At 38.2% G+C, this 16,529-nt stretch overlaps 1 protein-coding gene across 1 annotated transcript in view; it reads right to left on the reverse strand.

The window, feature by feature from the left end:
- The window catches only part of LOC141431449 (uncharacterized), a 63,339-nt gene that overhangs the window by 23,876 nt on the left and 22,934 nt on the right, over positions 1-16,529 (reverse strand). Inside the window, exons 2-3 of the mRNA XM_074092633.1 lie at positions 10,467-10,589; positions 1,420-1,686 (exon numbers count right to left, since the gene is read on the reverse strand). Of these exons, the coding sequence (XP_073948734.1) occupies positions 1,420-1,686; positions 10,467-10,589 (390 nt within the window). The remainder of the gene's footprint in view (positions 1-1,419; positions 1,687-10,466; positions 10,590-16,529) is intronic.

Consider the following 16,529-nt stretch of genomic DNA (forward strand, 5'->3'; position numbering starts at 1 on the left):
TGAAGAATACAAATAGTGTAGGCTATGATAACATTGCAACCAAAGTAGTAAAATTTGTAAGTGATACCATTGCCAAACATTTGAGCCACATAATCAATATTTCTATTTCTACAGGTGTATTTCCAGTTCTTAAAACAAAAATTAAACCTTTATTCAAAAAAGGTATCAAAGAAGATGTAAATAATCATCGACCGATAGCTATCATTCCCGTTTTTTCAAAAGTATTTGAAAAGGCAATACACAAAAGAGTCAACAACTATTTTGAAAAAAAAACCTTTTGTGCGGAGCAAAAAGGTTTTAGAAAAACGTTGGCCAAATATGGCAGTTTATGATTTTATTAATGTTGTTATGGACAGTGTTGATAATGGTATACCTGTGTGTGCATTGTTTACCGATATGACCAAGGCATTTGATCAGTGGACCACAAGATTTCCTATACAAGCTTGGCCTTTATGGTATAAGGGGTCAGGTTCGGAAGCTTATTGAGTCTTTCTCACTGATCGACAACAATATACCAGATATCTGGGTTGTACAAAAACCAAAAGAGATATTATATACACATCTGACACTAAATTTGTGAAATACGGTGTTCCGCAGGGCAGTGTGCTTGGCCCTCTGGTTTCTTGATGACGATTTGACAAAAGCGGTATATCACCCTATGATTATGTGCTGATGATAGCACATTCATTAAATGTAAAGATTGACTCAATATGAACACGACATAAAAAATGTTAGGAAAAATTGTTACATGGTTGATCATAATAATTTAATAATTAATTTGACCAAATAATTTAATGCATTTTTATCAAAGAAACAAGTGAATGACATTTATGTTGATTATGACAAACTATAGAAGGGTTGAGGTCATAAAGTTCCTAGATTAATATCGACTGTAAACTCAAATGAAATTTCAGGCAGATCAAGTATGCAAAAAAAGTAAATCAGTTTTCCTTAAAAAACTTGCAAAGAGAAACACAGATTCCCTTGCGACTGCGGTCAGAAAGTCGAAGGGAATTTCATAGATTAATTTATTTGATACGGAGTTCCTTTGAAACCGTCCCAGAGGAAATACCGAGGACTCATAATTATTTATTATACAATTTTGCATACCAATGTCTAGTGAATTGTGTTGATCTACACTGTTTTTTTGTTACATCTTTTGTACCATGATTCGAGCAAATAAAACTTTGATCTTTGAACGTTCTACAGTGGGTCGGGAACCAAATGGTTCGACGGTAGTTGTTTGGTTCGTTAGTTAAAGTATAATTATGTATGTATTCGTAGATGTATTGCTGTTACGTTTAAATTTTCTGATCTACTTTTGATGCACCACCTGTTGCAAACTAGTCCTTCCTTCTTTCTGTAAAAAAGGTTGCCTGGAAGAGATCGCTCTTAAGCGATAAGGCCGCCTATTGCTCACCTTGTAATTTTTTCTCTGTGTATCTGTTTTCTGTATCGCTTACTATGTCTGGTGTACAATAAAGAGTCTTTGTATTGTATTGTATTGTTAAAGCAGCAGTACTTACTCAGCTTCTTATGCACCCGTTGGAAGGGTGGACTATCAGAGTTGGCTTTACTGAACCCTCGCTCCACGTCCAGCCTGGTCCTTTCCGAAGACGGGCTCCAGTCATGATGCCGTTCATACTGACGGACTGACGATTTTCCCACCGGCTTCGGTTCGTAATCCTGGAAAATAGAGAGGAAAAGTTTAATGAAAATTCAGTAGAATCCTCACGGCGGGATGGGAGAAAGCACAGGTCTAATAAATAAATATCATGGGACACTTGACACCAGTTGACCTAGTCCCAAACTAAGCAAGGCTTGTACTATGGATACTAGGCAACGGATAAACATATGTATATAAATAAATACGTATTAAACATCTAAGACCCGAGAACAAACATTTGTATTATTCATACAAATACCTGCCCCGGCCGGGAATCGAACCCGGGACCTCAAGCTTCGCTGTCAGGTTCTCCAACCACTTGGCCATCCGGTCGTCTATACTGAAATCAACATAATATAAATATGCCGTTTCTATTCTAAAGATAGTTGTCTCTAGATTCTTGTTTGTAATAATATAGCTTATTGTATACATACATATAACTTATGCAATTAAATTTTAAGTTATTATAAGAATGTTTCAAATTGGAGATTTTGTATATAATTATTTCGTTTATCTACACCTATATAGTAAATCCTCCATTATGCGTTCAAAAACCATAGATATGACCAGCATACGACATTGGAGTTGGAGCTCGTGGGGCAGACATACCTACCTAGTTCTCGTTAATGCAGTATCGTTCATCAAAGTTAAGGTACAGGTACCCCTATTAAGTACAGTTGCATAGGTAAATAACTATTGCGATTGCACGTTTCTGGACATAAAAAAATAAGAAATCAAATTTCGGGATTATAACAAGTAGTACAAGTTCAAGTATTTAGCATCAAAAACGAGACATATACATATACAAAGAAAATGGAGTCTACATTCTAATTCTAATGTTTTTGAAAACCATTACGCATTGGCCAACATATTAGGTACATTTCCTTTTTTGTCCGGTCGAAACCTGAGACAGTAAAACTATATTTTACTCTGAATTGAAGTTTCTGTGAAATCTAAATTTATACCTACAGATTTATGAGGTGAGATTTTGCATGAGCGGACGAGGAAAACCTTACATTTTAGTTATTATGACAACATGAAACTGTAATTAATGTAAAAAAACTTAGTAATTATATATGAATAACTATTTGGATAATCCCGCAGCAAAATCTACTCTAGAATGAATTTTCACACAGTTTCTGCATCCTCTAAAAATCAATAGGTACTTGATGTATTTAATAATTAACTTGATAATATTTTATAGCTATCTCTCTTCCGTTTGACATCAACAAAATATGGAACAAGCTTATCGTAGGTAGCATATTATGTCATCGCAGCCTATATACGTCCCACTGCTGGGCACAGGCCTCCTCTCAGAATGAGAGGGCTTGGGCCGTAGTTCCCACGCGGGCCCACTGCGGATTTGGAACTTCACACACACAGTTGAATTGCTTCGCAGGGTTGTGCAGGTTTCCTCACGATTTTTTCCTTCACAGTAAAGCTCGTGGCAAATTTCAAATGCAATTCCGCACCTTTAGGTTAGGTTAGTTATTGTTAGTGTTAGTGTTTTAGTCTACTGTACGGTGGTGGTATTGATGGAACCAAATAAGTCTTTCTTGCTTTCTTTCTCTCTTTCTCGCTCTGCCTTGCTCAAGGGCTAAAGCCGGCGCTGCGGTTCACGATGATGATGATGATAGTACTTATCATTTTATTTATCGAATAAGTAAATAAATGTTGTTACGCCCTAAACTGAACTTGACTGTACAGTCAAACAAACTGAATCGTGTTTGGGTAGAACCTTTGTGTTACTAATAAATAAATACGTGCATTAGTATTTAATTTTATACATATACGTTAATAATTCATACGTTTTTTGTGAAATTTTAAGACTACACTTAAACCAGTTTTTCAATGTCTTTCGGAACTTGAACCAAAAGGTCGGTTTTCTTTTTCTTTCACATTTGACTTCAGGAAAACGAAGAAAACCGACGAGTCCCGAGTTATTTCATATCAATAATAATAAGGCCTCCGCACTAGACTGGGCCTGTATCGCGTAGACCAGAGACAATTTATAATAAAACAGTTAATTAAACTAATAGATCCTACTTATAGTTATTTCTTTGTACCTAACAATATAACAACCTACCTAACAACGTATAGGTATATTACTCGTGACCACAGCTACTGCGATGTGGTCCAACCGAGGAGGTAGTTTTAACAATATATTGTCACAAGTCCCGGGTACGTCCAACGTCCACCAACAAGATGGACGGATGACCTGGTTAAAGCCGCGGGTTCATGGTAGATGCAGGCCGCTGCCAACCGAAGCCACTGGAGGTCTGTGGGGGAGGCCTATGTCCAACAGTGGACGTCCTACGGCTGAGATGATGAAGTCCCGGGTATGGTAATAATAAGTGAAACTAGCGAGAGTTTTAAATATAATGTAAAGGCTGACCAGCATTAGGTATAAAAAAACCTCGCCATATTGCAGGAAAACCAATAGAACTAATTTCTTGCACTGGTAACACTAAATTCAAATGTCATCTGTCTATTGCTGTCAAAGTTTAACGTTGTTTTCGTGTGTTCTTACAGTGTGGAGGTACAGGAATATTTTGTATAAACTTAGCTATCATAAGGTCGCGGGTGAGCAAAGAAATTATTTTAGTTGATTCAATAAATTACTATTTGTATTGAAAAGTATGAGACTATAGTCTATATAAAGCAGTCAAGTAAACGTTTATGTCATCATTTATTATCACGACTTGGCTACATTTGATTATACAGCTAGATGATGATACTAGTGACCAATATACAGCAGTCTTCGAGTTGCTTTTTTATAACTTTATTAACACTGTAGTGTTAATAAATTGTCTTTTATCACTACTTTGCTAGTGGGTATGCCCACTTATAACCAACCGTCGCCGTCGCGTTTAAGTATGCGCTTGACATTCCGTTCCTGACCCGTATCTACTACGGTCATGGCATGAAACGGTGTATTGGGTAGAGAATTTCATACGTGGAGCAAATGGCAATAGGTACAGTGTCATTGGAAAAAAGTGTTAAAAATGTATATTTTTGATATTTTTGAGCAGCAGTGCTTGCACTGTTGTGTTTCGGCGTGGAGAGTAAGACAGCCAGTGAAATAACTGGCACTTGAGGTATCCCATCTTAGGCCTCTAGGTTGGCAACGCATCTGCAATACCCCTGGTGTTGCAGATGTTTATGGGCGGTGGTGACTCTTACCATCAGGAGACCCTCTTGCTCGTTTGCCATCCAGTCAAATAAAAAAAAATTTTTTGACAAAACTAAATATTTTTGTGCTGGTAACAAAAGTGATTCGTGAAACATGTAAGTTCCTCGAAGACATAAGGAAATATCTATTGATATGTCTATTCCTTGTGTTAGTATATAATGGGACGTCAAAGCACACATCACGAATATTCGCACTCCTAAATCAAAAGTATTACTCAAAATAATAACCCATTTTGATTTACACTTCATTCAATGTCTGGAAGGTTTAAATTAAAATTGTTAATTATTTTCAGCTGATATACCTACTCTTGCTCTAGCAGAGCGACATATGGTTCGATTTCTGGCAAAAGCTACACTCTCTCGAAGTTTTTTCCTGTCAGTTCAATTTGAACAACACAAAAGCGACTGTTTACTATAAAGCCATACCTCCCCAAACCAGGTCTTCCCCCTCTTCAGTCTAAACATTATCGGATTTATCACTGAAACTCACTATTTCCACACACAGCTATACATTATTTGAATTATTTAACACTGTACAAAATAACATTCGACGGGCATTGAGGTAAATTATGAGGAAATTGAATAGTATGTATCACAAGTGACGAACGCTGTAATGTAATGGAGGTTGCAACAACATTATCGTAGTGCTGTGCTGCTTCACTTGTCGATATAACTAATTCAAACATAATTATATCGAGCAGCACATCAAAATATTAATTTACTTAGGGTTCAAACCCGGGACATCACAAGCTTCGTGGTCACGTTCTCTAACCACCGGGCTATAAAAAAAGAGAAAAAAAGAGCATTAGAAAAGAAATAAAGTAAAAAAAAGAATTATAACAAATGAAAAGAGTGTTACACGCTGATCAATTGTTCGTCCCAAAAACCCCCACATAGCAAATTTTTCCATAGCCATTTCCAAAATGCCCTAAGTAAATAAATTAATAGTTATTAGAATATAAATGTAATCAGCGTTTAAAGGTGTTAGATTAAATCTTACAATGAGGGCTATCGTTTTTTGTCTCACTAGATGGCGCACTGTTGCGTGAGGTTTTTAAGTATGGCTTTCAAAATCTATTATTACGGGCGTGAAAACAAAGTTTAGATTAAAATCATATTTAATACACCTTAAAACCGTACCATAAAAATATCGAGCAACCACAGTGTTGCGTAGTCCCGTTTTGTTCGGAAAAAAGGGAGGAGAAAAGTTTCCGAAAGACAAAACTGTCTCAAAACACAGACCTTCCTTGCCCCGGAACGCATATTTGCCATAATTAATTTCAGATATTGCAAAATATTCACAAAATTATTCTAATTATAAATAAACCCGCATAGCTCACCCAGAAACTATGAGATTTGACATTTCGGAGACCTCACGCTACACTAGCGCCTCTAGCGGCGAATTCATACGCGATAGCCCTCATTACTCTGTTTTTAGTAGATATTCAGTTGTTAAAGGGTTCGAAATTTCTCGAAGGAAATACAAACGATGACATTTTTGCTACTCTTATTATTTAGTTCTGCGAGTTACACGATTAAAATTACAACGAGGGTATACAAACAATTAGCTATAATTAGCTAATTAGCTATGCTTGGAGTTTCATTGCGCGATAGAATCCGGAATACGGAAATTCGTCGAAGAACTAAAGTCACTGACATAGCTGGAAAATTATGCAAATTGAAGTGGCAATGGGCGGGCCACATCGCTCGAAGAACATAACCGTTGGGGGAGAAAAGTCCTCGAATGGCGACCACGAACCGGAAGGCGAAGCGTTGGCAGGCCTCCCACCAGGTGGACTGACGACATCGTGAGAGTGGCGGGAAACCGGTGGATGCAAGTGGCGAGTTGTCGTTCATTGTGGCGTTCTAAGGGGGAGGCCTTTGTCCAGCAGTGGACGTATTGCGGCTAATGATAATGATGATGATACAACCGATTGTTTTCTGTACTGTTTACTATGTGTTTATGTTTAATTTAGAGTCACTTTATTGTATTGTATACATTTTTTATCGACATCAATAGCTCGAGTGACATATCGACATCGATGTCGGCGTACGCGCACCACTAGCCCTTATCAACGGGTGTGCGTAGGAAACGACATTGTTATCTTACTGTCCTATACATTCTGCATGTCTCGTTCATTAATTAATGTATTAAAAAGTTCAGAGAATAGGGTAGACGTGGTTAAAAATCTAATTTGTACAAAAAAAAATATACTTAACATTTTCAATCCGCACTGGGCTTGCTTGGGAACTAGCCCTAGCCCTCTCATTCTGAGAAGAGGCTTGTGCCCAGCAGTGGGACGTATATAGGCTGAGATGATGATGATGACGATGAACATTTTCAAGTACTCTTAAAATCATACAGGACCTAAAGCTTTTACAAAATAATTTCTAATTGTACTTACTTAACTATGATAAAGCAAAGCAAGTTTTTGTTAATAACCTAACCTAACCTAACCTAACCAACAAAAAGTTGGAAAACCCCCGACTTTGTTGCTTAAGTTCAATATCACAAAAACGGCTTAACCGATTTTGATTAAACATGTCTAAGAACCATCGCTAAAAACCTACTTTGAAATAAAATAACAGCATTCAAATCGGTCCACCCGTTTAAGAGCTACGGTGCCACAGACAGACAGACACACAGACACACACAGCGGTGAAACTTATAACACCCCTCTTTTTGCGTCGGGGGTCGAAAATATCAGTTTGAATGCCCTTTTGCTGACCGTTCTTATTGTAGAGTGTAATTATGTATGTATCCATTACTAAATCTCAAGTCAATTCAATCACTAGGTTTAGAATGTTTTGCAAATTTTGAAAACACCTTTTGAAAACAAAATCAATAATGCTTAATTAGCATTAAAAAGTTTTACATCGATACCTACTGTTAATAGCTATAAATAAAGACGAGTGGCGCCATCTATACGTGAATAGCAAAAAACATGGGAGAATGAAATGAATGGTTTTTATTACATTGGTTGACTAATGTAACATCACGAGCAAAAGGAAAACCAAGTGATCGATAGAGGGCGTTCATGTTAACTTTGTGCGTAGCGTAACTCAAGTAACTCAGAAATTGTTCTACATAATATTATTTTACGTCTACAATGCATACCTACCTCTATAAAGTAACGACACTGAATGATTTACTAAGGGCGTCGCCAGCCGATGGCCCAGGGGGGGGAGCAAGTTGATATGGAGAATGAGAAAAGTAGGTATGAATTGTAGGTAAAGTCGAGAGCCCATGAACTTTGGTACCTAGAACTTTGGTTTGGTTGCTTTACATTTGGAAACTTTTTTAGAATCTCTAGGGCGACGCCTTTTGATTTACATACAACAAGGGACGGCCTTATTAAACCACCGAACAGTGACTGAAGCTAGAGACGTAGAATCTGGAAGATCCTTGAAGATCGTTGAGTAATAAGAAGGAATTTTTCCAAAGTTTCCACGGAATAGAGAGCTAGAATACTTTTACTCTCTCACGGAGGCGAAACCGCGGAATATAAGTAAATGATTATTGGCTTTATTTAACGAAGCGTTGCGTTTTCACTGCCAATAAAGGTTTCTTTAGCAAATACGCGAGTCAAATCTTTAATTTATTTGATTAAATCAATACATGGCTGATTGGACGCGGCGCGGGCGCCGGTCGGAATAGGTGTTGCTAGGGTTACTATGCATTAGGACTTTTCCGGAAAAGTCTCCACAAAACTTCTATCCACTAGGTACTTTTATCCACTCTTCCAGAGAGTTGATTCTCATTAAAAATAACATTCGAAAGAGTTTTGGAACTCGAGTTGAGTGTAGTACTCGTAGAAACCTTTAATCTTCGTTAGACCATCTTGTTGGGGGCTTTCTCACGCTACCTTTTCCGGTTTACGGTCGCTCACTCCTCCAGTAGTTACCTTACAGTACTATTACTTGTAGTTAACACTTGACAGATAGGCGTGCCTTCAGTCAATTTTCAACTTTGACGTCATACAAATAAAATAGTTTACACATAATCTGTAAACGTGGGTAGCGGTATACTAAAAATGGCTTTATTTGTATGACGTCAAAGTTGAAAATTGACTGAAGGCACGCCCATCTGTCAAGTGTTAACTCGAATTAAGCAAACTGTACTGCGGCATAGGCTGCTGGTTCTACGGGCATTTGCCGGTCAGCTACGAGCACTGTCATTTAAACTCTGGCAACTCTCCGAGCTATTGTTAAATTATTCAATAGGTTTTTTTATTGTCTATGTTTAATTTTATTTGCCGAATCTAGTGTCATATTTTTTCTTTTTTTTCTTTCTTTTTCTACTTAAAATATAAATTTATCAGAATAATTAATAAAGTACGTCACATTACAGGCGTTAAGATGGAATTATTTGAATCTAACTGGTTTTGTTAATTTAGTAGGCCCCTAAAATTTTGGTTAAAATTCAGACGCATGGCAACCCTAACTGTAACGCTCAATATGTACGCGTACGCATGATTGACGGCGCAAATTTGCAAGTTTGTATGGCAGCCGACGCAGCTGACTCACACGCCCTGAATAACGTACGACGGTAAATTTGTTAGGTATAACTTAAATAATGCTTACAAAATCCGCTAGATGTCGCTACAAATACCATTGGAATGATTTGCTAGACTATTTATTTCGCATAGTGGTGTGGTGGTGTGACATGCACACATGTATTGTATGACCATAATTGATTCACGTGGCTACTGCATACCTGTCGAATCGTGACTTGTCACTTATGCGGCCAGCCTTAATTTGTATACACATAGTGCTTTAGATGAGAAATGCCTTTAGTTCGTCTTTTCATTAATTTTCATGGTTCTATTCTTAAAGGGTGACAAACAGAACCCTACTACTATCGCTCCTCTCTCTGGGTTGCTATACGGAATTTTTCACTACACGCTGCTGGAGGTAAGTACCATTGCGAACTGTGATTGTTGAGCCATCAGCCACTATTCATGATTTAGCCAGATTATACATAAGGACCTAAATATTGTCATAATAGAATTACACGGCCAAATCACGAACACTGGCTGGCGGTTCGCGACCGTACAGTTGAAGAAACCGAATGTTATCAATGTTATGTTGACATCCCATTCCATTCCCATACATTTTCCAAAGACATCATAGCGAAATTGATTATGAAAATGTGCAACCTTAGTACGTGATTCAGTTTTCTCTACTGTACTTCATTATTTTAGCATTAGAAAAAGGGTAAACAATCTTGACGAGTCTTTTTATTGAAAAACGTTATTAAAAAAACAGTAACTAATACTTTATGATACCAAAAGCATGTCAATGATTTTATGTCCTTGCTAATTGTTACTATTTGCTGTGACTTATTTTCAAAAGTGTTTTTCAATAAAAAGACACGTCAAGATCGCTTACCTTCTTTATAATGCTAAATAAAACGAAGTATAGGAAATAGTAAAACTACGCGACCCGTGGCGCAGCGAGCGTGTTTTCTATTATTATGTTACCTATGTTTATTGCGCGATCGAGACGCTCGCCACAGTAGTTACCTGGCAACACACGCGATGAACAAAACAACGATCGCCGCGCCATCTAGTTGCGACATTCCGTAAGCTGTAGTTTATCTACTCACCTCATAGGTGGCAGCATTGAACCGTTGGTCGCGGCGCGGCGCCCGGTACTGTGTGATGCGAGGAATGACCAGCGGCGGCCGGACCTCGCGGGTGTACACCACGCTTTCTTCTGGACTGATCCACTGGAACAATAGAAAAAAATATTAAGGAATTTGAAGAAACTGGTTTGAGTTGAAAACGCGTTGAGAGAGTTTAAAAGTGGCCCCCATATCTAAATCACACATTTCATATAAGTTTTCCTGTAATCTATAGATAGAGAACCATTATCTCAAGTCTCTAGCAACATTGGTTTATTAGACCAAGTCTGGCTAAGCCCAGGTCGCGGGCAGTAAAATGGCCCGTTTTAACTTTGCCCGTAAATGCGATGATCGGCCAGGCATTCTTTGTGCATAGTCTAGGAAATCTGAATTGACCATCTGTACCATTATGTGACCAGATTAAAAGCTTCACTAAGTACATAACAAGTTACCAACTTATATTTCCTAAAGTATACCAAAAATTTTAGTACTCAGGCTAACTTAAAAAGCCGTCACCACCGGTGGCCGGCGCCACCTCAGACTTTAAATTTGCCCACCTAGAAAGTCTATCGGCTAACCTTGGTTTACGTTGCCAGTGGTCTTGTCTTGTCTGTCAGTCAATCAACAATCAGTCACATCCGTTTGGTGGAAATCATGCTTTACTCTTTTATAAGACGGAGATGCGCCGGCGCCAGCGCGCAGGATGCACTAACAGCGGCCTCTGTCCGCTGAAACCTGAGCCGCGGAATTTCGCGATACATGCGTTTGCCCAGCTTCGTGTTGGGTATTGATTTGCATATTCATTTAAGAAAAAAACTCTGACCTATCTACACATCCCAATACTTGGCACCTCTCAGAATGAGAAAGCTTGGTTTGTAGTTCCCGCGCGGGCACTGCGGGCAGTAGGAATGAGAAACTTCACATACTTTATGCTGAATTGAGTTTTTGTTGAAAATTTATTTTTAATACAAGTTTATTTCAGTGACTGCACTTGCATTGTCATCCAAACTACCTATCCTTACCAAGATTCAAGTCGGTGCCAATTTAAGCGTTGATAAGTTCCGTCCTGCGAAGACGATCCTGGCTGGACCAACAGAATTTCACTACCAGATTATTGTACGAGTATTGTCACCGGATTAACATTGCCCATTGCCACATCAGCTTGCATATTCTTCGAGCTATGTCGGCGACTTTAGTTTTTCCCAAAATTTCCATATTCCGGATTCTATCGCACATAGAAACTACAAGCAAAGCTCTCTCCATAACTCTGAGCCTCGCCAAAAGACCAACATTGTCAATTCTAGGCAGAAAGCAGTTGAAAGACAAGACATTCATTATACCTACATTTTAACTCGAATCCTAATCCAGTTTGGATGGACCATCATTTCAAATGACTGTTAACATTTACAAAGATACAACAGTAACTTTAACAACCTTTGACATTTACAAAACTGCTGGTAATTGCATGTTTTCTCTCACTTTTTACCATTTGATTTCACAAACATAATCGTGCGGGTGGGCAAAAATGGAACTAAATTTTTACATACGTTTGATAAGACTTTGACAGACAGTGGAGCCTAAGTGAAGATGAAGGCAAGTTTGCTACTAACGGATAAAATGTCAATTGCGTAAGTGTAAATGTCTTGACTCAAAGTTAAAAGTAATAACTACGAAAGATAACTATGGTGTAGTTTAATGGTTATTTCTCAGTTTAATGTTCGGTATTCGTACTCCGCACGGTATTTTTTAGCTCAATAAACACCATCTGAGATTTAACAATATATAACGTTTTAAACTTTTTGTTTTATTCAACTGGATGGCAAACGAGCAAGTGGCTCTCCTGATGATAAGAGATCACCACCGCCCATAGACACCTGCAACACCAGGGGGATTGCAGATGCGTTGCCAACCTAGAGGCCTAAGATGGGATACCTCAAGTGCCAGTAATTTCACCGGCTGTCTTACTCTCCACGCCGAAACACAACAGTGCAAGCACTGCTGTTTCACGGCAGGATTAGCGAGCAAGATGGTGGTAACAATCCGGGCGGACCTTGCACAAGGTCCTACCACCTGCAAGGTGCTGAAACTTTCGTGATTTTCACTCATAGTCAAAATAATTTATCACGTCCGATCGTCCCTCCGAACATTCATCCCGACGCCGACACTTATTACAGGATTCCACGAAAATTACCAAGTGCGGGTAGTTCGTGATACGAGTGCCGGTACTATTAGTGATCAAATGCGGGTAGTTCGAAGGACCACGGCCACTGCAATGTTGCCGAAACGTCGAGGTAAATATTACTCGCGGTCGCGTGTGTTAGCGTGATAAGTCCCGATGGTGGTATTTTGACTATATACAGCATTGAAAAGTCGAATTACGTTTTTTTACTACCTTTCAGGTAAAGTGTCGACCACTGGTCAGGGTGCCAACCACTAGGCACCTGACCAAGACCTAATGTTTAGGTATTTAGCACCTTTAACTTTCGATTCTTCCGGTAATCAGTGACCCCAAATACTCGTCAATATTTACTTGCGCAACAAATGATTCATTCATCCATTCGTTCATTGATGAACTGTTTCGCAACCCGTTCACCTTGCGCGGGCGTTGACGTTACTCCTTGACTGCAAGAATCGCAGTTACCAAATGATTTATATCTTATTTCGGTGCGTTAGAGTATCTACTTAAACCTGTATATCTGTAAGTCCAATTTTAAAAAGGTTTGATTGCATTTTTATGGCGTTTTAAAATCGAAACGTTAAGCTTTTTGTTTCATTTGTTTCGGCAGTGTTTTGTTGGAGTCAGTTTGTTGTTCGAAAATAGTATTTATTTCTATTGAAGTTGGGTCGTTAAGTGCGCGCATTAATATGGTATTGACTAATTTCTTTTGGAAGTAATAATGGGTTTTCACTTAATGGGGTATTTCCGTCGATTTCGTTTGGAAATGACGTATTGCGGGTTTCTTTGTTTAAATATGTTGGGAAAAAATTAAACGGTTTTGTAACAACTTCATTAATACATTTCTTTCATAAGATAGACGTACTAGTGATGGTCACTGTCCCAGTGGTTGTCATCGTTATTTTATGTCGTGAGCTAATGAGCTGTTGTCGCTACGACAGCAAATCTTATTATTATAAATGAAAATGTGGGTATGTTTGTCATGCTTTTATGCTTAAAATACTAAACAGATCGTGATAAAGTCTGAGAAGAGCACAGGATAGTTTTTTCTATCCCGGAAATTGTATAATTCCCGCGGGCGTGCAATAAATGAATTATTTGCAGACGAAATCGCTGGCTACAGCTAATAAAAGCAAACTTAAATTATTATTTTTTTAGTAAAATTTTATTTTTAGTACAAGCTTTTTTTGCTGACTGTAATTTTTGTTGACTGTACTTGTATTGTCACACAAACTACATTTGCATACCAAATTTCAAGTCGATGCCATTAACCGTTGAAGAGTTTCGTCCTGTGGAGACGTTCCTGGCCGGACTACCAGGATGTCACTACCAGATTATTGTATTGTCACATTTATTTACATAAGTATACCATATTTCAAGTCAATTCAACTACTGGAAGTTGGTCGAATTTAACTTGCAAGATTTGATTATAGACACACAGACAGACAACAGGACAGGTGAAACTAAATAAAAGCTTGAAATTATGTCAGATCCCAACCAACAAAAAACAACCGACAGCGCATACATTTTACATAGAAGGAGAGCTCTGCTAACCCTGAATTTTTATGGAACCCTCGGTGCGAGTGTGTGACTACGACTAGCACAAACTTGGTTAGTTTTTTACCCGACTGCAAAGAAGGAGGGTTATTAGAGGCTCATATCAATGAACTGTTTGGTAGGTACCGGGATTAGCAGTGCGCAGAGATCGTTGTGGTTCTCTTTGTATTTTTTTCCTACACATATTATTAAATTGATAGTCCAATCAGCATACTATATTGATTAAAGTAACTAAAATACATAGTAAGAAGCAAACAGAGTTTCTTAAATTTTATTTATTGCAGGCTACTATCAAGCGAGTTGCTTCACCCTTTTAACCTCGGAGTCAATGTATGAGCTCCATTCATGTTTATTGATCATCTGTCTCACCCTCGCATTGGTTGCATCACGTTAGTGGGAGAGAGACAAAAAGGGCAGTATGGTCAATGAAGCAATTAAGGTCTTTGCCTGGGTGAATTAAGGAACGTTGGATTTATTTAAATTAGACGCCATTTTGAATTTAAAACTACCTTATCGTCTAAAATGCTCAAAATTTATATGACAAGTAGGTGGATACAATCGAGGAAACTGAATCTCGTATAAGGGTGGAACTTTTGTGCTACTAATCTAATGTTGACATCCCATGCATCTGCCACAGAAATCATAGCGAAATTGATTATGAAAAGGTTCCACCCTGGTTTGTGATTCAGTTTCATTGAGTGCACGCCTAATAAATGGGTTGAAGGATCCCGCCCGGATGCATTACCATGCTCACAGCAGCAGTGCTTGCACTCGGCGTGGAGAGTAAGACAGCCGGTGAAATAACTGGCACTTGAGGTATTCTAAAGGTTGGCAACGCATCTGCAATTTGTGCAGTTGTCTATGGGCGGTGGTGATCTCTTACCATCAGGAGACCCACTTGCTCGTAATCCAGTCGAATAAAAATAAATAAAAAAAAAGGTTTTTTTTTAACACAGCGTGTATTTGTGTTATACCTAACTATAAACTTTAAAGGGTAGTTAATAAAGGTCTTAATAAACAAACTTTCATGTGTTTTATTTCAAAAATGCGACTTTTTTCTTAAAAATAAATAAGCTCACGCAATTGTCATGCATGATCACTACTTTGTATTTTTAACCCCCGACGCAAAAGAGGGGTGTTATAAGTTTGACCGCTATGTGTGTCTGTCTGTGGCACCGTAGCTCTTAAACGGGTGGATCGATTTGAATGAGTTTTTTTTATTTGAAAGCAGGTTTTCTAGCGATGGCTCTTAGATATGTTTTATCAAAATCGGTTCAGCCGTTTTTGAGATATTAAACTTTGAAGTGACAAAGTCGGGGTTTTCCTGCTTTTTGTCGGTTAGGTTAGGTTACGTTATTATACGTCGCACTTGCTGACGTGACAGCTGTCATAGGTATGCTTCTCTCTCGTGTCAAATTGTTGTAAGCAACACATTGTTCCAATAAAAAAAAACGATTTAATTAATGCTAAACTTAATCGCAATATTGCTTCACAGAACTATTAAAACATTCATCATCATCATCATCAGCCGGAAGACGTCCACTGCTGGACAAAGGCCTCCCCCTTAGAACGCCACAATGAACGACAACTCGCCACTTGCATCCACCGGTTTCCCGCTACTCTCACGATGTCGTCAGTCCACCTGGTGGGAGGCCTGCCAACGCTTCGTCTTCCGGTTCGTGGTCGCCACTCGAGGACTTTTAAAACATTAGCTGTCTTGAATGCATAAATGTAAAACGCATGGACAATACTATATCTTCGTTAGGCCTAACATAGACAATTTTTCGGAAATAAAGTACTTACAGTGACAAATAAATAATATAAAAGTTATGAACAACTCTTAATTTCAAAGCTGATACGAAATAATATTTTTTATTAATTAATAAAAGCCTTTTTAAGAGCCGTACCAGCATTAGTACATTCCAGTTTTAATTACAAATGATAGTTTAATTTCGCAAGAATCTCCGCTGCCTGAAATAATAGCTCACTCATACGATCCGATTACCTAGGCTACTGAAGCGTATTGGCAATTACTTTATTGCTTTGTATGTTGTAATTGCTAAATAAAAACTCTCTCTCTCTCACTCTCTCTCTCTCTCTCATCAATTAATAATATTGTAATTTTTATCGTTTTACTTTTTTATATATAGATCTTTTTTTTACTGAAAATTGTATCGGTTAACTGTTTTATTGTGTTTTTTTTTAATGTATGATGACCAGATGGTCTCAAAGAAAGACCAGCGCCGTTCGCAAGACCGGCAATTTTTGCTGATTTGGGACCATTTCGTGACATGCATGACTTATTTTTTTTC

The sequence above is a fragment of the Choristoneura fumiferana genome, chromosome 9, assembly GCF_025370935.1.
Source record: "Choristoneura fumiferana chromosome 9, NRCan_CFum_1, whole genome shotgun sequence".
NCBI lineage: Eukaryota > Metazoa > Arthropoda > Insecta > Lepidoptera > Tortricidae > Choristoneura > Choristoneura fumiferana.